We start from the raw sequence: 23,129 nt of genomic DNA on the forward strand, positions 1-23,129 counted from the left end.
CATTTGTCTAAAATATTGTCCATTTAAATCATATTTTGAAATGTATTAACAGGACTTATCTTTTGCATCCATTTGGATTGGATGAACTTCCTCAATTTGTTTTGCAAGAAAAATAACACTGTGTTTCCATGAACTTCTCCTTTTTAGTCAATGTTTACAGTGTTATCTATCTTTGCTGTAGTATTTATGACATACTTATTATCTAACCTGTATGAAATAATCCCTGCTGTCTTGTTTTAAACATTTGTTTGGTATAATACTGAGTCTTCTGAGATGGGACTAACAGCTATACATCTGCCAATCTATTTACTTTCAAGCTTTCCATCCTGCTGTGTTAAGAGTCTCCAGAATGTATCAGCTACTTACACTCTAGAACCCAACCTGAGATTCTTCTCCTTTTAGTCAGAGTATTTTATCCACTTAGATATCTTATTACTAAAACTGATTTGCTGGTTTTTGCTTTGTATTCAGCACTCTCAGGATTTCTGTGCAACTCTGAAGTCTCCTTGCTTTTCTAGAACAATAAATAGATCTCTTCAACATTTTTTCTCAAGGGAAAAAAGTACGTAATTTTATATAGAATGTCGAAGTGTTCACAGTCTCTGAACTCCATCCATGGATTCCTATGGTTCAATAGATCCCACACTAAAGATCCCTGTTTCAGATGTTAATTTTACATTTTAAAACCCATATCTGAACCACTATTTCTATAATTATTTTAGAAATGCAAGAACAGTGTAATATTCCTAAGAATAGGAACTCCAACAATATAAATAATATAAATTATATATAATATAAATATTATAAACTTTAGTTTATTTGTGTAAAAGATCCAGTTTGCTATAACTGAGGATTATGTATCTTTGGCCAAGAGTTTGTAGATGTATTTCAAAAGAATATTACAATTATCTAGTGTTACATAATTAATAATTTGTAATGTTTAATATAATTATTCTGCTACCATGTATTCTTAATTCATCACTGGCTGAGCTGGAGTTATATTTCATATGATTACTTCAGAAAGGATACCTGGATAATCTACTTCCATACCATTATATACCGAAGAATATGTCACCTTCACATACAGAAGGAAACTAATAAGTTTTCAGAAATCTTGAATCAGGACTCTTTCCTTCAAATCTCTGTAGATGCTCCTTCACTATCTCTTGGTATTTAATGTTCTAGAGACTAAGTCTCAAGGTCAGCTCAGTTCCTTCATCAACAAATGTTACATGCACACAATCTGTGTCTAATAGATGCTGAGGATAAAATGAAGGGAAAAAAGAACAGTCCTATCCTCATGGAACTTATACTCTACCTGAGGAAGGTAAAAAATAATGAAAACTGTGGGTGCCTGGGTGGCTCAGTTAGTTAAGTGCCCGATTTCGGCTCAGGTCATGATCTCGTGGTTCGTGAATTCGAGCCCCTTGTTGGGTTCTGCGTTGACAGCCCTGAGCCGGGAGCCTGCAGCCTGCTTCAGATTCTGTGTCTCCCTCTCTCTGCACTTGCCCCACTCGTGCTCTTTCTCTCTCTCAAGAATAAACATTAAAAAAAAGTAATGAAAACTGTGATAAACATAATTAAGCCTGATACATGAAAAAAAATGGTAAACAGAAAGAAGGTATTTTCCTTGTGTCTGAACAGTTGCTGTTAAAACCCTCCTCTCACATCTTAATCACGAAGGCTTGTTAGTCAATGTAAATGTCCATTTCTACTTTAGTGATCCATTAGTCTGAGATGAAAAAGAAAAGGAGCCCTCAGGAAAATATCTCTGTGTCATTTTTTTTCCCCATGTTTGCTGAATTCACTGCACCAGAAGCCAGTTTTCTCGACCTATGTGATTATTCTGGACACTGAATAAAGAACACTATGGGGTGTACCCTATATCCTATCCTCCTCCCAGCGTTACTACCTGCTATATCGACAGAAGTCTCCCCAGCTTTCTACCAGTTGCAACCACCACTTAAACCCCTGTAATTCTACACTGAGATACAGGACAGAAAAGGATTCTAACTGCTCCTTGACTGTCCCTCCAAATAGGTGCTACTGGCACCTCAACTTGCAGTCTGAGAAGTTGCATTTACAGAAGGCTGAGTAGGGAGTTGATGCTCTTCTTTAATATATCCGTATCGCCACCATGTTTGTTGCATGTTCCATATTTGATTTTGAGTTGTTTTGTTTTGTTTTGTTTTTTCAAGTAGGCTTCACGCCCAGTGCAGAGCCCAACGTGGGGCCTGAACTCATGACCCTAAGATCAAGACCTGAGCTGAGATCAAGAGGCAGTCACTTAAGGGACTGAGCCATCCAGGCGCCCATGCATGTTCTGTTTGTTTCATGAGAATGCTTCTTTTACCTTGTTTTCACTTTTGGTACAGCTCTTACCCTATTTTTAAAGTCTGTGGTAATTTAAAATGCAATGGGAGAGAGAAATTAACTGTTTTCACTTCACTGTCTTACTCAAGTCCCTGACTTAGTTGTAGATTTTTAAACCTTTTAAAGGAAGTTTCTGAGTAATCCATTTTGATATTTTGTGTGGACTAAACTTGTACTTTAATAATAAAGTGTTTTTTAAAATAATATCTTAACAGTATACTCTGTGGCATATACCACTAATAAATATATATCAAGAATAATAAAATTAATTATAATTACCTGGAAATTCTCTTAAATCATTTATTTCAAGTAATTGCTTTTAAATATAAAACATCTTCCATTTGTTTTTGCAAAAAAGTAACTAACAAGAAAATACTTTAGAAATTCTATCAATAGCCTAGACTACATTCTCTTTTCCATTTTGCTAGGTCTTAACCCCCCCAAAAAAATCTTTTTCCCCACATTAAGAAATTAAACTCTTACTTCTTTTACTATGTTCTCAGCATTGTACTGAAAATGACAAACAGCCAACTTCTGACCATTTCATTATTTTCACTCGGGTAAGTCATGTGCAAGTTTTACTTAGCATAAACCATAACATTTTTGGTGATTAGGTATTCTTGACTTTAAAAGAATGAAAGCTCATCAAAAAGTTATAAACGTAGGCCCAAATATAATTACCTAAACATTTAATGTTACGTTCTTATCCTTTGAAAATTTATTTAAACTATGAAATAGTGCTCCTATATGTAATGCATAAATTTTTTCAAATTTGAATGTACGTAAATGTTACATTCCACACTATTTCCCTTAATTATCAGACTTCAATTTCTTATATTTAAAGAAATATTTAACTAAAACATAATATGAAAGTTTACTGTGTGTATGTAGGCCTTCTTTTGTTGAGGAACTGGAAACAAGAAATAAAAAAGTCAACAGTCACACAATTCCAAGAACCACTGAAAGCCAGCAGTAAATATGTCATCTTACCTTCAGGGGGTAAACTGTAGAGCTGGGCCACAGGCCCAGTCACAGGAATAACTGGCAACTGGAAATGGAAAGAACTTTTAATCGTTGGGAGTGGCAGGCGATTTTTAGGAAAACACTTCCTCATTATTAGACTGGAGGTGTTGACAAGAGGATCAAGGGTCCTAACTGCCAAACATTCCTGTTTTTTAAGAAAACAAATAAAGAAAGAGAAAAGAAAAAAGGTAACATGCCTTTGGCGAATAACTGAACCGATTTTACATTACTTCATAAAGTAATATATCAATAAATTTCAAGAGACAAATATCACAAAAAAAAGTATTTTTTTTTTAATTATAAAATAGCTTTGGCTATTCAGAAGGGTCTCTTCATAAATAAGAACTTCATATGGCAAATCTAGTTAATACTTTTCTCAAAATATTTTAACTAAGCAAAAATCAGTACCATCTTTGGCACCAAAGTCACTGAAGTGTATCAACCCCTTTTTACCCCTGGTTTCAGTTACCCATGGGCAAGTCTGGGCCAGAGCCAATGATCTTCCTTCTGACCTAAGGTCAACTGTCAGAAGGTCAATATTAGCCCTAATGCTACAACACGACATAACTACATCACTCACCTCCCTTCATCTCATCACACAGGCATTTTATCATCTCATGTCATCCTAAGACAGATGAGTGCAGTACAGTAAGATATTCTGAGAGAGAGGGACCACATTCATTTTTTTATTACAGTATATTGTTGTAGTTGTTCTATTTTATTATTAGTTGTTAATCTCTTACTGGGCCTAAGTAGTAAACTTTATGATAGGTATGTATAGTATAGGAAAAAACACATCATATATATAAGGTTGAGTACTGTCTCAGGTTCCAGGCATCTAAGCCAGGGGGTCTTGGAATGTATCCCCCACAGATAAGGGGGGGCTACTGTGCCAAGTAATATTTATGAGTAAAATTTATAAATATAAATATTTATATTTACTTAGCAAGCCTAGGGCATAAAATAAAAATTCTTTTTAATATAAGGGAAGAAGGCAAAAAAAAAAGCATTAAGTAAAAAACACAGTAAGAGAGAAAGGTGTAAGAAATAAAAAGGAATGTGCATTAGCTAAGCCTGTCTCAGAACTGTATCAGTTATCATACAATAGCACCTCCAATAAGCTGGCTCTTCAACTTATAAAAAAACAAGTAGCCTGAATACCACGATTTTAAGTTTCAATAGTTTTAATTTGCTGTCCTGGTATCTGATCTTGAAAAGGGCTAATGAACAGGGAATTTGAATCTATAACATATAACACTATTATTATTATTACTGACAGCTGGCATTTAGATAGCACTTTGATATCCCATAAAATTTTCAATACAAATTTTCACATCTAACCTGTCGGAACAGATGAGAGATTAAGGCTCAGACATGTTAAGTGACATAAACAAAGCCACTCAACTCTTCCTAATATACCAATTATCCATTACTGTCTATATTAGGAATAGTAAATACAAGTGCATATGATTGATGTGGAAAAGAAAAAGCTTAGGGTAAACGTAAATCGTGTGTTCAGATATCTTAACTACTGCCACGTAGAAAGAGACTTGTGTGTAAGACCGAGAGGGCACAACCAAGATAATGGCTGCAATTTTCAAAAAGACAGATTTATTTCTAATAATTAGTTATAGTTATATAATTAGTTATATAATTATTTAGAAGGTTATTTCTAAAAACAAAAGGGTTGCACTGTAACATCTCCATTGCCCAGAGCTGACAGTCCTCTTGCTAAGCCTTTTGTCAAGAAGGTTTATGGTTAAGCTGGCTGGCAGGACTAGGATTCCTAACTCCAGGGTTCACTTTTGTACCTTCTCTATGTAAAAATGCTCTATCCAGAAGGAAGACATTGACAGCACTCAGAGGCAACAGAACTATCTTACCAGCTGTAAAGGATCCATAAATACCTTATGAGGGGAACATGCAAAACTGAGTACAGTCAACTGCACATCTTAGAAAACATGGCTATATGGAGTCCCTTCCTGCCCAGTGGATGGATTTAGACATACATCATCCTTTTTACCTATGAGGAAAAAATCTTATATTGTGGAGATATGCACCGGGCACTTTCTCCAACTCACTGTGAGGTCACGTGAGAAATGACTGCACCTTTCGGTTTTCAGATTTTTTTCTTAAACATATTTATCATACTTTCGTGAGTATTTATAGAAATACTAACTTTCTTAAGAACGAAATATTAACACATAACCAGGAAGAAAACAAAAAACTCACTTGTGAAGTGTTATAGAGAATTTTCATCCCATTGGCATCTATAAATGCTTTTCTTCCCAACTTGATGTTTGTAACACTTTTTAAACTCTGTAAAATTCCTTTCCGAATGAGCATGTTTCTATGCCGGTTATCATGGCGGTGCCAATCTACATAAATTGTTAAAAGGACTTGGACATATCCTCTGTCTACAGCTCTCCTGGCGTTTGTTTCTTTAACAAAAGAAAATTGAGAAAGAATATTTTTTAAATGACAAGAGAAACTGTTTGAATAAATCAAATTAAAAATACCACTACAATCTTGTAATGAGTTCTTACAACTTTTTTTCCAAAAAGAAAAAATATGTAGGAGCCACACATTTAAATATTCTTTTTATCTAACAAAATAAAAGGTTCAGATGACTACATTTTCCAGAAACCTGCCCAATATATTGTTTTATGGTTAATAAATATCAAAATATCTTTAATACAATTAGGGCTACATCTTTTTAAACGTGAATACTAAAGTTTCATGTAGTTTAAAACTTAAACCAACTTTGATTACAGTGAATATATAAGCCTTTACCTTACTAGCTGTGAGTATGATTTTGTTAAAAGACATTATCATTATTGTAAGTCCTATCATAAACCTTGTGTTTCCACTGAAATTAACTCCATTGGATTGTAGCTTCAATTAATACTATTACACAGTATTACAATCTATATGTGTTTCCAATGATATCAACTGCTTCAATTACCCCCACAACTATATAAATATCCATGCAATAACAATGGTAAGTTAAAAATACAACTTGGGAGCGCCTGGGTGGCTCAGCCAATTAAACATCAGACTCAACTACAGCTCAGGTCATGATCTCACAGTTCCTGAGTTTGAACCCCACCTTGGGTCTGCGCTGACGGCACAGAGCCTGCTTGGGATTCTGTCTCCCTCTCTCTCTGCCCCTCCCCTGTTTGCTCTCTCTCTCTCTCTCTCAAAAGAAAAAAAAAAAAAATACTTACACAACTTTTAGTAAATGAAATGTAAGGAGCACATTACTGCTTTCTGATCATTAATTGTTTAATGTAATAAAAACTACATTAAAGAGCTTTTTTGTAAATGGTCACTTTTACTGGGGTAGAATTAACAGAAATCTACAAAGTTGATCTACTTTATTATTTTTAAAGTGTTACTATTTTAGATTATTAACCAAAAGGGTACATTTCACTAGAATAGCAGTAGGGGAATCCTATCATAGCAACATCCTGAGCCACCCATCACCACATAGGTAGGCCATTGATAAGAGCACAAAATAATGTGGAATACCAACCCATTGATTGGTTGGTATTTAATTATTTAATTACTTAGCTTCTTTAATTACAAAGAAATTCCCATCTCTTCCTAAGTTTACCGCCTGCCTCATGGCATAGGCACTAAGATAACAGTAATGTTCTGCTGCTTTTAGTTACCTGAAAGAATTACTACAGCTTCCAAATGTGCTAATACGTACCTAAAACATAAAGATACTGAGATCAACAAACTTATTAATGCCCTATCAGAAGGCATTACAGAGCTGGAAGAAATTCATGTGGGGAGTGAAGCCTTCTTGTGTAAAAGCTTTAAAAACCTCTATTGTGTCTTGAAGAGTTTGTTGGCCAAAGCTGTGGCTATTTACAAAATCAGTTCAATAGTTTTGACTAACAGGAGTTTCGTGTACTTTAAGGGAATACATATTTTGTTTACACCACCTGGAATATATAAGCCTTTCCTTTCGTTTACTGTCTGTGAATACGATTTTTCTTACAAGACATTATGATCACTGTAACACCTATTACAAAACGTGGTTTCCACTAGAATTCCCAATAGCCAAATGGTATTTATATGAAATAATTTAAATTCTTTATTAAAGATCAAATAAGAAACCTGCCCATAATTCAAACACAGGTGCTGAGTGAAGAGAAGTGAACAGAGCTATCTGCAATCTGCAACTGAGCACAACTAAGAAGTTTAGTAAAGGGCTTTTTATTCACGTGTTCAGGATACCTAACTCAAAATCAGCCTATGTCTCTTCTTCCCTCTCTGGTTAAAAGAAATTCAGGTTCCCCTTCAGACTGCAGCATCTCATCTATACTCTAGCGATGGCACCCAAGTGCCTGTCACTCCGCACTGGGCATTAATCCATGTTCTTTGCTTTACACTCACTCAGGCTTATTACAGGAATCTCATTTACCCTTTTAAAGTAAATGACTGCGCCCTCCAAAAAAAAGCAGTTAAAAAAAAAATCAATGGGTAAGAATGTTCCAAAATGCCACAGTGCATTTAAAAACATGCAGTGTGCTACTAAATATGCATTTAAAAATATGCAGTGTGCACTATCCTTCTAGGGCCATGTGCCACATGAAAACACGTTAGATAGGAACTAGACTCATCCTACTGATCAGTCACATTTTTACCTGATGGGGTAAAAGGATATGTTTGCCCACCATAGTCCTTTGAAGGAAGAGGGAGTAAAAGGAAGAATACTTTTTAAAATGGAAGATACCAGATTTCAGTCATCTTAACCAATTCCTACAAATAATTGGAACTTATGAGGGCTTTAGTTTTTACTGACTTAGTGATTTTGTCATCAGTGATTCTGAAAACTAGTAAGCTTCAGTTTTAATAGCTATTTTAATCTATTCTAAATCAAAAACATATGCCTATATTAATTTAAAAATTAATCTTTAAATAACAACTTGAACCACAAAGTCAGGGCACAACAAAGCAAGGCTACAACTATCTTTGAAAATTAACCCAAGTATTCTGATCTTGGTCTAAAGTTTATCCTATCAAATATGGAAATAAAGCTACATGGCTAATCTAATGGAGTACTACACATTTCATTTCAAAGATAAAACGGTTAACTGAATTTTATATTCTCTGGTATGTAATACTAACACCTAAGTGACTTTTTAAATAAATCATTACCAAACACCAGATTTTCAAACAATTAATCATTTGCTACTGTTCAAATGAACAACTCTGGTCATTCAAATCTAAAGGCAACCTGGTCGTACCCTTGATTAGACAGTTTTGGGGGAAAATAAGATAGAAAGCCACAACACCTACCCTTAGGACTAAATGTTACTGTGGTCAAAATGTTAACTTAGTCAAGCAATGAGACTGGAAGTGCTAACAAAAATTACTAATTAAAAAGTAGATACTGAGTATCTTAGAGAAAATATATAATGTAGATAAATTACTTTCCAAAGGAACTGTATCATGAGACACATTTACTCCAAATGCTTAAATTCTGAAGATCAGAAAACAGCTTCTTTAGTTTGTAAATGAATTTAGTAAACTGTAAATTTACATTAAGTCACTTTTTAATGATATAAACTTGAATTTGATAGAAATAAAATTTCTAATATGAGGTTTCTACATGAAAATCGTGTGTTCGATATAGTAGAGACAGTAGTTGTTCGAAATATTTTCATAGTAAATATCCTCAATACCATGTTACCTTCACTTTTTAAAAGATGATACTTAGGTAATATTCACATATTACTTTCTTCTGTTGACAAGATTTTATGTTTACATAATGAACTTATAAAAAGGAACCCCATGTACTTGAAAAAATTCCATAAGTGTACTGAACTATAATATATAATAGCTCAATAAACATAAATGACATTAGCTAGGACATATATCAATCAACCATATGAAAAATCAAGTTTGACATTTCATTATCACAAACCAGCTTTATAACTACAGACTAAATCTACATTTCGAGTTTCTTTAACATAGAATACTTGGAAAAATAGTATCTAGTATTTCTAGTATTTAAAAACTTACTTGATTTTAGCAATGCAGCAAGAGTGTCTAAAGCAACCCTGTCAACGTGAGAAAACACAAACAACAACAAAACTAGTAAAATTAATCTACAATAGTAAATTCAGACATCTTTTCAGATAAGTAATTATTATCTATTCCAAAAGTCATTCCTGTTATAGTCAATTACATATGGTCTTTCTCTGTATGGACCTCTCCCTTTAGGTTAAAATCGAATAGGAGGAAGATTGAAATATTAATAGGCAAGCACCAAAAAATATTTTTAAGGAAGAAAATTAACAACATTTTAGTCTTTATATCAGAGATTAGATGAACAGACTCAATTATTGTATTTGTATCTGACCCTGACAGTTCACAAAATAGCAATATTAAGAATCAGAGGCCTTGATTCACAAAAATTTTAAAGAAGTGTTAACGCAAATAAAATTCTTAACTACAAAACTCTACAGATGTTCATAGTTACCTGACTCAAAATTATTTTAGCTCTATCACACAATAATCCTAATATTTAAAGTGATAACAAATGTAAAGTATTTTTAGAACTGGGAGGTTTGGGGATAAGTATGAGACATTAGCATTTTTCAGCCATAAGGCATCAAAGAAAATAATGAACCTAATCAATACCTCAAAAACTCTTACTGCCTATTAAAGGACAAAGGAATTGCCCAGAAACTTAAAAGTACTTATATTTTCTTTGAACATAAATACTCAAATACACACAGTAAAATCAACTGCCATTAATCAGCTTTAAAAATACATAGAACATCACTGTGGAAAATCCTAGAATCAAATACTTTTTTAACTAAGTTACTGAAAACTTGGCACTTGATTTCAGTAACTTTAAAAATATAAGGCTACATACAACATACAGTACCTCTTAGTAAGACTTCAAAAACTATAATTAATTTGCATAAAAATATGCACTTTGTCAAACTTAAGCACGTCACTCATCATGAAGCATTTGTTGAATGCCTACTAGACACCCAGAGTAGCCAGTTTCTTCATTGGGATCAAATCAGCAAACTTCTCTCTTCCACACTTTTACAGTCTAGATACTGTGATAGAATGTACACACCTGTGAAAAAACTACTCAAGAAATGAAAACCAGAAACAAAGCAATGAGGGAAAAGCTGCACACATTAGTGTAAAGGCAACACGGAATGCCCAGAGTATTTGTTTAAAGGTAAAGAGCACAGCTGAGTGGGAGACTGAGGATGGATACTGGTTCATGGTAAAATGTGCCGCAATGATCTAGGACTAGGCACAGAGTAAGTGCTCATTTATAATAAATGCTCATTAGCAGCCATACTTTGGTTTATTGACACCAATAAAGCAACGATATAAAGCTTTATTTAAGATGACATTCATAAAAAGGAAAACAAAAGTATATGCTTTAAAAAATGCTACAAATTCGTACTTGTTATTTTCTCAAAACAATGTGAAGTTTTCATAACGGTGAGTTAAAATTAGACAAAAATTATAAAATTACATACTGAATTTTCATAGCACTAAATCATCAGTAAGAAACTTTCCATAACCTCATAATTACATAATAAAACGTACACAAGACTGTAAAACAGAAATAAGGATGGCTTTGAAATTGGTCAAAATTAAAACACAGAACTAAAGCGATACTCCAAGGGAAATGCCAATACAAAGTACAAAATAGAAAAGAAGAGCTGATAAGTGCCAGAAATTATTATAGGTGCCTCATATATGTGTTTTCTAGTTAATTCTTAAAACAATCCTGGTCCATAGAACTGGCACATTTTATGGATAAAGAAACCAAAGATTTCAGAATATAATGTGCCTAGGTTCCCATAAAAACTAGGTGCTATGAACAATGAGTAATACAGGCCTCTTGTTGAGAAAGAAAATTATGAAATCAGAAATACTGGTTTCCTCCAAAAAAGATGTTGAAATCCTAACCCCCAGTACCTCAGAACGTGACCTTATTTGGAAACATCGTCACTGCAGGTGTAATTAGTTTAAATGAGATCATACTGGAGTAGTGGCCCTTAATCCATCCTGATTGGTGCCCCTATAAGAAAAGGGGAGACTATCTGAAGACAGACACACAAGAAGAGAACACCACGTGAGGAGAGAGGCCAAGATTGAAAAGCGGCAGCTACAAGCCAAGAAACACCAAAGACTGCCAACAAACCACCAGCTAGAAAGAGGGGAAGGATTCTCCCACAAAGGTTTCAGAGGGAGCAGTGGCCCTGCCGAAAGGGTGATTGTGGACTTCCAGCCTCCAGAACTATGAGACCACAAATTTCTGTCATTTGAAGCCACAAAATTTGTCCTAGGTACTTTGTTACAACAGTTCTAGGAAACAAATACAATCACTTAGCTGCAATCACTTGCAATGACTTAATCTACTGTTAAGTCTTTATTCAAAATATAAAAATCCTAGAGTACTGTTAGAGAAACAGTCTGTCTTTCTTTGAACCAAATAAAAGTGTCTCTGACAGTTTCTAATCCTTAAATTACATGTGTTTTGGGTTCATGTTTATTCTTCAATACTGGCAAAACTGGGATGTGAACCCAGTTCTTTCTGATGCCAAAGCCCATCATGCTTGTTCCACAGCTGCACATTAAAAGAAATTATGAAGTTCAGTGCAAAGTCCTCTTGATGTTTTTACCAAAATGTTACTTAAAAGGTTATTTTTAAAACCTTCAGCACAAAAAAATTCTGGAATTCTCTGACACATATAATACAAATTTATAATATAAAACTTACAAAAGAATTTTAGAATAACAGATTTATTGAAATGCACAGTTTGTATTATGTTAGCTGATTAGAATTCTTCAGTTTCACTATTTTATACTTCTTCATATATTTTCCCAATCTTCCTATGTCCCAAACAGAATAATACAACCAACAATGAATGGCTTAAAAAGCTGCCTATGGCTTATTCCTTTAGGAGCAGTAAAGGAAGAAAGCTTTAGCTCCAGGTTCTCATGAAGTCACATTTCCTTTAAATTAGGGGCTCAATCCTTATCGGGACATTCAAGAACCCACTGCGCCCTAAATTGCTTCCTTCTGGATTAACAGTGCATATATCTAAAACCTAAAATTGGAAACGGAAGGAAATCCTCAAGGGCTACACTACCGTTCAAACATAAATAATAACCCTAATCTTATTCCTCTAAAAACATGGAGCATTATTTCAGAGGAGGAAGAACAGCAAAACAAATGTTCTATATGTCAAAATTTTATAATTAAGGGAGAGACCCTAAGATTATTAAAAATGATAAAGACATCGAGATACTGATGCTCAGCCAATGAATTGTTTATTGTTTTTAAAGTAAAAATAAAGTAAAAAATTTGTTTTTTGTTTTTAAATATAAATACAGGAAGGAATGAAGGGATAATTTAGATAGCTCTATTCCTTGCTTAGAAGCTTATACCCACTATTTCTACATAATTTTGGATATATTCCCATATTGGATATTCTAATGACATTTGTGAAATGTTCTGTTTCTCCTAGGAACATTTTATATTAGATTTGGTAACTGGTTAGAATAGACTAATGTAGACTTTAAGAATGAGATCAAAACCATGAGATAAAAGATAAATTAAAAAGTACTTTAGGAGCGCCTGGGTGGCTCAGTCAGTTAAGCATCTGACTTCGGCTCAGGTCATGATCTCGCCGTCCATGAGTTCGGGCCCCACGTTGGGCTCTGTGCTGACAGCTCAGAGCCTAGAGCCTGTTTCAGATTCTGTGTCTCCCTCTCTCTGCCCCTCCCCTGCTCACGCTCTGTCTCTGAAAAATGAATAAACCTTAAAAAAAATTTTTTTTAAAGTACTTTATAGGTCAAGGGGAGAAATGGCATATAAATTAAAAAATAAAGAATATACTTTTAGTACTAAAATTCACTCACACCCTCATTACTACATTAGTTATCGAAACTAACTACACTGCACTCATAGGCACTGTGATCATTATAAGAATCATCTCGGGGCGCCTGGGTGGCTCAGTCGGTCGAGCGCCCTGCTTCAGCTCGGGTCATGATCTCACGGCTTGTGGGTTCAAGCCCTGCGTCAGGCTCTGTGCTGCGAGCTCAGAGCCTGGAACCTGCTTTGGATTCTGTGTGTGTGTGTGTGTGTGTGTGTGTGTCTCTCTCTCTGCCCCTCCTCTGCTCATGTGTGCGCATGTGCTCTCTCTCAAGAATAAACATTTAAAAAATTTAAAAAAGAAAAAAAAAAGAAAAAAAAAAGAATCATTTCATTAAATCCTCAAACCAAACTTCTGATGTAGGGGTCCATGTTACCATTTACAGACAGGAAACCGGGGCTTAAGTAAGGTAACCTACTTCGTACCTAGAGCCAGTCAATGACCTGCAAATCCAGTTCCGCCTGCCTCCAGAGCCCACTCACTACACTACACCAATTCTATAAGTTGGTTTTACAAATTGTGATACAACCATTTTCTTTGTTTTGTTACATTTCATGAGATGCTCTAGGACTGTGTATGATCTCTGCATAAGTAAATATGTTAAGACATCCCACCAAACAATAGTTAATGAATGTTAAATATGCACAGTCAGCTCCATTTTCTAAAAGGGTAAAAGCTGAAATATTTGACCTTTATTTAAAAAGAGTGGAAAGACTGGAAATGTTCTGAACTTATTTGTAAAATGTGGTAAAATAGTTGATGTGGATAAATTCTTTCTCATAAAAGAACCATAGCTAATAAAAGTAGAAAGAATGAGAAAATTAGAAAAGTCACTATTCTGCAACCCCTAAAGAAATAATGGATCTAGACAATGTCATGAAATACTGCTAAATTATTAGGTGGAAAGTAGAGCCATCACCTAAATTCAGTGATCTCAAGTAGCACAAAACAGAGTACCCAGCACATCTGAAACATTTTGATCAGAAAAAATGAACCCAAATCTAATCAATCCTCTAGATCTATCAGTCTACAGGAAATTCAAGGGATATACCTACATGTTAAAGGACCCCAGGATACAGTCATCTTAATCCAGAATGTTGGGACAACCTACAAGACATCACCCAGGTCCTTCAACAAATAAATAAAACAGAACCAAAAAACAGGGGAACTGTTACTGATTGTTAAAGATTATGAGACACAGCAATCAAATAAAATGTACAGATCTTATTTGGATCCTGATTGGAACAAGCCAACTGTAAAAAAAGACATTTCAAAGACGATCAGAAAGTATCAGGGGCGCCTGGGTGGCTCAGTCGGTTAAGTGTCCAACTTCTGCTCAGGTCATGATCTCACAGTTTGTGGGTTCGAGCCCCGCATCAGGCTCTGTGCTGACAGCTCAGAGCCTGGAGCCTGTTTCAGATTCTGTGTCTCCCTCTTTCTCTGCCCCTCCCTGTTCACGCTCTGTCTCTGTCTCAAGAATAAATAAAAACATTAAAAAAATTTTTTTAAATAAAGGAAGTATCAGATGATATTAAGGGATTATTAATACTGCTGGACAATGAAACAATATTCTGGAAACACTAAAAGGAAAAAGTTGTGTCTGATGATAATCATACTAAAGAATTCACAGAACAAATGTTACAGCCAATATTTGCTTCAAAATACAGAAAGAAAGAAAGAAAGAAAGAAAGAAAGAAAGAAAGAAAGAACGAACGAACGAACAAGGAAGGGAAAGCTGAGATAAAAATGGCCAATGTTGGTTACTGCTGAAACTGGGTGGTGGGTACATCACAGGGTCCTATTCTAGTTCTGCACAGGTCTGTAATTCCTCTAGTCTATTTTTGTGTAGGTTTGGAAATTTCCTAAATGTGACAAGGAACAATGTGTGTGTCCTGTTTGGATTCTGATTCAAACAAACCCATTAAAAAAAGGGCATTTTGAGACAACAGGAGAAAAATGAACACAGAATAGATTTTAGGTTATATTAAGGAATTAATAATTTGGTTGAGTATGATTTTAGTATTTTGGTTATTTTTTTAAGTCCCTATTTAGTAGAGTTAAATACTGAAGTATTTAGGGAAAAATGATAAAATATCTCGGATTTTTTTTACAGAAATATATATATTTGAATTTCATATATGAATAAAATATATGAATGGCATCTGGGATTTGCTTAAAAATACCTCAGCATAAATAAAAGTATAAAGGGGGATTAAATGGCAGAATGTTGATAACTGTTGAATCAAGTAAGTGATTAATAAACCTAATTCAAGATAATCATTCTAATATAATATAAACTCCAGGTATCTTTGAAAAACTCAGTATTTTTTTTAAAGAATATGGCTTAAGAAAAAAATACTAAATATAACCAAATAACTGGAAACTGCTTTCATTTTTGAGGCTGAAAGACCTACAAATGAAGAGATATATATCTTGGAATATACATATCTCAAGAAAAAAAAAGACATTATTTTGACAAAAAAGAAATGTATAAATTTAAAATATGTTCAGATAATTGTAAGAATGAAGGATGCAGTCACTGAAAGACTGCAAAACTGGGTAGGGGATATAGTAGGCATCCAATAAATGTTTCTGAATGAATGCTACTCTGTCAATGAGGTTTTTCCTCTTCTAGTATCTAGGAATGTTCTACATCTAAATTTCCATAACACTATATTCAATGACTTTAAAGCTTTCTAATTTTGATACACCTTTGAAGATTAAACTTTATATTTTAAAAATCTTTATCATAATAAAATCACTAAGAACTAAGAAAGGACCCTCGATACAATATAACTCAACCTGCTGGTTGCGCAGATCAAGAAGAGGCCCACAATAACAAAAGATAGACCTCTATTTATACTCAAAGCATTTACTCACTTCATGAGACCCGAATTCTTCTTACTAAATGGTCCAATGATTTTAAACAGCAGCTCCACAACTCCATTTTTCCCTAAGGATACTGAATTCACAGCTAGGAGGGGGAAGAAAGAATGTAAAATGATGTTAAAACCTCAATAAATAGAAATGTGTATTCTTGGTAATACATGGCCAAAAACATACACAAGTTCTGTAGCAGATATGAACTCAAGGCCTCATGACATTCACCTTAGCCAATCACTTGAAGGGAAGATTTGGTTGGGGGTGGGGGTGGGGAGAGGGGGAAGCAGTTATTTACTACCTTGCAGGGAAATTATGAAAGAAGTTATATAAAACAACACAATGTTACTACAAAAAAAAATAGTTTTAAATTGCTCTGTTTGTTTCTTCAATAAATTTAGAGAACTCTTAAATACAAGGTCATGGAGATTCAAGGACAAAAACAGTGAGAACACAGTAAGGAGGAGCATGACAGTAACAATAAACAAATCATTACTACATTATTTTCTAAATAACTAAGAGTTGTAAGCTGTTTAGGTTACACCTGTGTGGAGCCCCAAATCCATAATGAAACTGAAGGTATCTCTGTAGCAATTGATGCCTGGGCTCAGTCTTTACCAATGAAGAGGAGCTAGCAAGGACAGGAATTGCTGTAAGGGAATGTCTCTGGAGACAGGGATAACACGGAAAACAGAACAGAGTCCGTGAACAGCACGGGTATAAAGTCACACATTAAAAGATAACAGTATCAGGGGGTGACTGGGTGGCTCAGTCAGTTGAGCATTCAACTTCAGCAGGGCATGATCTTGTGGTTCCTGAGTGTGAGCCGCAAGTCAGGCCCCATGCTGACCCTGTGGAACCTGCTTGTAATTCTCTCTCTCTCTCCCTCTTTCTCTGCTTCTCCCCTGTGCACATGTGCTCTCTCCAGAAAATAAATAAATATTTAAAAAACTTAAAAAAGCAAGATATAATACCAGACAGAAGTTGTTAATTTGTTCAACTACAGGGAATTGCCCAAAAGGAACAACCAATCAGACATGCATTTTAAATACAGGTCAGATCCCACAGCACTGTGGGGAAGACAGATTTGAAAGACATGTAGATCCTGAGAAACTTAACAGAAGACCATGGCGGAGGGGAAGGAAAAAAAAAAAAGTTAGAGAGGGAGGCAGCCAAACCATAACAGACTCTTAAAAACTGAGAATAAACTGAGGGTTGATGGGGGGTGGGAGATGGGTATTAAGGAGGGCACCTGTTGGGATGAGCATTAGGTGTTGTATGGAAACCAATTTTACAATAAATTTCATATTAAAAAAAAAAAAAAGAAAGAAAGACATTTGTTAGCAGGCTGTGGTCTACGTGAGAGGTGATGAGACCTCAACCAAAGCAACTGTGGTGGGGGAAAAAGAGGAAACAACTTCAGAGTTTCACACAGAATACACAATTACCTATCCAGAAAATTGTGCCTAACGTTTTAAACTCTGAACACATAGATTTTTAAAAATTATAGATAAACCATTACTAGCCTTCTAGTGGTAAATTCAATATGTTGCCACCAAAAATATAAGCTCAAGTTTTGTATGATTATTTTAATTTCTTCTGTATCTAGTTTTCCATTATCCCTTCTAATTTTACCTCTGCCCTGTCTTCTTTTTTCCTTCATTGGGGTATTTGGTGGTTTACCTGTTTATTTTTTTAATTTTACTTGAGTGTAGTTGATACACAATGTTACATTAGCTTCAGGTATACAATTTAATCATTTGATAAGTTTATACATTTGGTATGTTCACCATCAGAATAGCTACCATCTGCCCCATTACATCACTATTACAGTATTATTTTAATCCAATCAATTTATTTTTTACATCAACTGGGTGTTCTTTTTCCTGTACTTTTCCTGCTTTTTCCTCTGCTTTCCTTGTGTTTATTGCTCTCTTAACTTCTTTGGTTAGAAATCCAATTCATTCATTTTCTTCTGTTCTTTTTAAATTATCTAGTGTTAATTCTTTAAGTGGTCAGAGCTATTTTCCTATGAGCTCACCTTTAGCCATAGTGTCAAAGTATAGCTATCGACAAATACATATACACGCACATTTTTATACATACACGCAAACACACACACACATCTCTACCACTTGGACTATCATTATTCTACAATGATATTCTGCCATGATATGGCAGAATCATGTACTCTCCATGTACATCATATCATGTACTCTACAATTTCAATTTCAAGGTGTCTTGTTAACCACTCCAATCCCATAGTCAGGGAATAGAAAGAAAATTCACACCTCCTAGGTTTGGGACCTAATATTAGTGAGAGAGTGTGTGTGTGTGCGTGCTAGGAAGCTTTCGCTCTGTGATCCCTCTTCTCTGCAGCTTCCTCAGAGGCTCCTATACTATTTTCTTCTGTTCCACTACTTCCTTATTGATTGCTGAAGGTAATTAGCTCTAGGAGACTATGCTACCACATGCTTTCCCTCTCAGTTTTCCTCTCATCTGTGAAAATCCAAATAGGCTCAGCAGTTTTTCTAGCTGCCAACACTCACCTATTCTTCCACATCTTCCCACAGGCTGTCTATTCATCCCCTTCACTACAGGCTTTTACAAACGGCAGGAAATGAGAATTCTCAAGATTTTGTCAACTTACCTTCCTACCACTTATCACTTTTGTGGCATGGGGTTAGGAGTTACCAAGAGTCATATTAAATATTCTCTTTTCTTGTCTCCAATTTTTAGAGATTTATGGAGCTTAGGTACTTCCCCATTTGCATTTTGTGTAACTTGACAACACTGAGTCAACTAAAAGCAGCCCTAAAATACTTACAATTGGCAGAATATACTCGTAAAAGCTGAAGACAAGGCAAAACCAAGCGATGATTCTGCAAATTCTGTTTGACCAAATTCAGAGTTATATTCAGAGCTCCATTAATTCTAGCTTTCACTCCAAATTTTTTGTCTGTTAAAAAAAAAATGAACAAACACATTTTAGCCATGTATAACTTTTGAATGAAATAAAAATGTCATAAAGCAATGAAAATTTAAAAACTTATATTATGAATTCATATTATCACACATAAAATTGACCAGAAGTAACTAAAATTGGAATTGCTTTCTTGTATATTTTTTATTTTTTTTTTTATTTTTTAGAGGGAGTGCGCAAGCAGGGGAGAGAGGATCTTAAGCAGACTCTAAGTTCTTTCTGCAAGGAGGCTGGCAAAGGGCTTGACCCCACAACCCTGAGATCATGACCTGAGCCAAAATCAAGAGTTAGATGTTCATCCGAATGAGCCACTCAGGCGCCCCTCTTACATAATTTTAAAAGATTCCTTAAACTTTTAAAACATGGCCTGAAAGAAAGTACAAAAGGGCAAGTTGGGAGGACAGCACACAGGGACAGAGGTTGAAAAAGTTCGACTGTCATGAAAGGAATAATTTAACTGCTCCACTACATACATTATTCAAAGGAACACCATCACAAGGTTAGGGAGAATTATAAAGAATCTAAATGTCCATTACCAATATTATTTATTTCATATTAACCATATTTTTCAGACTTAGAATATAAATTAATGAAAATATAAACAGCTTAAGTAAAAAATAATCTAGCAAATATTATCAAATAAGTTTCTAAAGGATCTAATTCAACACAGAAAAGGAGAAAAAGAAAAGTTCTGGATTTTTATTCTCACAAAGAGATTAAAATAGTCTAAGAAACAATCTGGATAACAAGAATAATGTTAAGATTTCAAACACAGAAAATAAGCAGGACCAGCAAGCAGAGTTATTTCATTAACAACAGGAATTTTACATCAAAAAGAACTAAACATTCCTGAGGAAAAACTACTCCCATGGGGGGGGGGGGACAAAAAGTATAGAAAGTCACTCAAAGAATTACAGCACAATTTCCTTGAATAACAAAAATGGAAAACTAGTACAAATAATAAAGGAGATACCACAAATTTAAAAGTACAGAAGACAATAAAATAAACCATAACTTAGAAGAGACATTAAAGAAATACAAATATAAATTCATGAATGTCTTAATTTCATGAAAAGCAAAGGAAAGCTCTAAAAAAGGAGGAAGCATGAGATAACAATAGTCATCATGAAATAAGGTTTTCTTGTTTTATTTCTCATTTACAGCAAAAATCTCAGCAGGGAGCCCTTAAACTTCAAATATGAGAGTTAAGGAAAAATAAAAGTTGACATATTTCTTACATTAACTGAATATTTGTTTAAGTATTAAGGCCCTTAAGACAACTGGAAAATTAAAGTCATCTCAGAGATGCTTTGAGGGAACAATTGTTAAAAGTATTAAATATTTATACAGTAAGGATATGTATGAAATACATAATAATACACTGAATACACATATGTAAACACTTTTTAGAATAAACAGTTTAACCAAAAGCTTCAAAGTTTAAAACTCATAGGTACACCACAAGGCAATGGCAGAACTCTTAAAAAATTGCTATACTAAGAGTTCAGAGAATCATTTTAATCTGTGTAGCTAGACTACTATAAACTGAATTTAGGTTCTACTCCAAGGATGCCCTTTCTCTGTTAACCTAACCTAAATCACCTTTGTTTCAAATCCCATGTTTTCTCAATTTCTATTTTTTAACATATTGCAGGTCTTAACTGTTATAATAATCGGTCTTACAATATTTTATATCTCTTTTGATCTTGACTAGGTCATAAGCTTTTTAAGCACTGAGACTGTGCAGTACAAATATGACTATTAATGAAAAGTGAACACATTTCACCTCCATGTTCCTCAAAGCATTTCCATCCATACTCCCTCCTTCCAGCTCCAACAATATCCATGCTATATGTGTCCTTTACACACATACAAATGCAGGCACACATACACTAAGACACACTTGTGATTTTGACATATTTTTCTTCCTTTTTTCCAACCTACGCAAAGGAATTCCTCGTGAATTTAGGATCTCCCATTCTTGCAGGCTACTGGAGTTGACTGTAAAAAGTAGTCCATAGCTAAGACTGAGAAAAAGCCGTACCATTTTAGATGTTCAAAACTGACCAAGTTTCAAGGCACACAGAATCAACGTCACAAATGGTTCTATGATGAACACACAAGTGAAACCCTTACCTTTTGGTCCAATCTTTGCAAGAATAGAATGAATCTGCACCATTAACTCCTCATTCTGGGGAGATTCTTTGCTAGCATTCGTAAGTAACTGCAACAATATTTGTGAACCACCTTTGGCGACCAAGAAACTCGCTCTTCGACCTCCACCTAAAAAAAAAAAAAAAAAAAAGATTGTTTTTAATTGTTTAAACAGCAAATCCTCCCATAACATATTAAAAACATCACAACTTGTTAGCATTCAAGAAATACTTCAAGAGATGACTTCTGAAATGAAATACCTCAAAATCAAATTTTCTTTCATTTCATTTAGTATTTTAGTTAGAAAAACAGCAGAAGGAGTAAATAAAAGTGATGCCAAAATTCTACACTCAAGGCTCTGGAAATAGGTTTTGGAGTGGTTTGAGGGATACTGGAAGATCCCTCAAATCAAAAACAAAGCAACAGTAAGAGTATGACATTTCAGCTTCCAAATTCTGATACTCAGAACTGTCTCTATATGAGTATCAAAAAATTCCAAATAAAGTACACATAATACATTGTTGATCACTGTTTACAAACAGAAATTAGACCAAAGGAAACAAAAACTTACCAGCTGACACCAGCTCAACAAGAATGCTTAAGATATTAAGTGTAGTTTGAAGATCTTTCGTGTTCTGAAATAAATAGTTTATTTGCTGTATTAAACCATTGTAAATCTGTGATTCCCAAACCTTTTCTGTTCCTGTTGTGAACTACATATATTTTTACAAATGACCCTTCCAATTTCTCTGAGAACAAATGTATTTGGGCTTCCACTATTCCCACTCATCACTTCAGGAGCTTCTTCTTGCCCAGGAGACTGTTTGCAGGTCATCTGAGCTATTATTTTCTTAGTACCAACATTATTACAAGAGGAATTCATTTGTCATTTGAATTCATCATCTTCTACCAAACAGAAAATACAAATAAATGAATCAAAATGTGAAAGGCACTACAGTGTATATATGGTGACTACCCAGTCACCTAGCTCCCCTCACAGAAGGCAACTGCAGTACCAGTTGCTTGTGTATCCAGCCGAAGATAATGTGCACACATAAAAGAAATCCATGTAAATGGAGGTGTATACACAGATTTCTACAAATGATATTCCCCTATGGATACTATTCTATACATTGATATTTTTATGTATGAACAAATGGTTTCTTAACTCTTTTTTAGGGGCTACAGGATATAATCCATTATATATGGTGATGCCATTGTTTATGAAACCAGTCACCTACTAATGGAGTATTTAATTTTTCAAATCTTTTGCTATTAAAAAACTGTAACAAAAAATTAAGTACATGTTTATACGGAATCCAGTACATCTCCATATGGGACGAATTCCTGGAGTTTCTGGGTCAAAGAATATGAGCATTTACTTTGATGAATATTACCAAATTGCTCTTCATGGAGTAATTTACACTCCCACCAACAATGTGGAAGAGTATTTCCCAAAGTCTGGACAACCAATCTAAGAAGAGAAAATGTTTAAATACTTTCCTTTGGTTACATTTCTCTTATTAAAAGCGATGCTTGGATCAAGAAAACCACAGATAAAGCAGAATTATGACCTACTTAGAGAATTTCTTCACCCCCAAAGTAGAGGAATGTTACAATGTTTATACAGAGGAATTTCAAAAGTGCTGTGTATCAGTGACTGGCAGGAGTCTCTTACTCTTCCCCTTTCCAAAAGGGAATGAGTGTTGTCTCTGCTTCACCATTTTAGCTTATAGACTAATGGAACCAAAAGGCCACATCTAGACCAGTTAGAGGAT

At 34.6% G+C, this 23,129-nt stretch overlaps 1 protein-coding gene across 6 annotated transcripts in view; it reads right to left on the reverse strand.

Annotated features, from left to right (window-relative positions):
- AGTPBP1 (ATP/GTP binding carboxypeptidase 1) overlaps nucleotides 1-23,129 on the reverse strand; it is a 161,204-nt gene that overhangs the window by 91,441 nt on the left and 46,634 nt on the right. For all 6 annotated transcript variants that reach the window (XM_078436904.2, XM_060609935.3, XM_060609936.3 and 3 more), the window contains 7 exons: nucleotides 21,923-21,986; nucleotides 21,334-21,480; nucleotides 19,042-19,173; nucleotides 16,215-16,308; nucleotides 9,436-9,473; nucleotides 5,629-5,837; nucleotides 3,364-3,541 (listed from right to left, as the gene is read on the reverse strand). In XM_078436904.2, the coding sequence (XP_078293030.1) occupies nucleotides 3,364-3,541; nucleotides 5,629-5,837; nucleotides 9,436-9,473; nucleotides 16,215-16,308; nucleotides 19,042-19,173; nucleotides 21,334-21,480; nucleotides 21,923-21,986 (862 nt within the window). The remainder of the gene's footprint in view (nucleotides 1-3,363; nucleotides 3,542-5,628; nucleotides 5,838-9,435; nucleotides 9,474-16,214; nucleotides 16,309-19,041; nucleotides 19,174-21,333; nucleotides 21,481-21,922; nucleotides 21,987-23,129) is intronic.

The sequence above is a fragment of the Panthera onca genome, chromosome D4 (assembly GCF_046562875.1).
Source record: "Panthera onca isolate mPanOnc1 chromosome D4, mPanOnc1 haplotype 2, whole genome shotgun sequence".
Lineage (NCBI taxonomy): Eukaryota > Metazoa > Chordata > Mammalia > Carnivora > Felidae > Panthera > Panthera onca.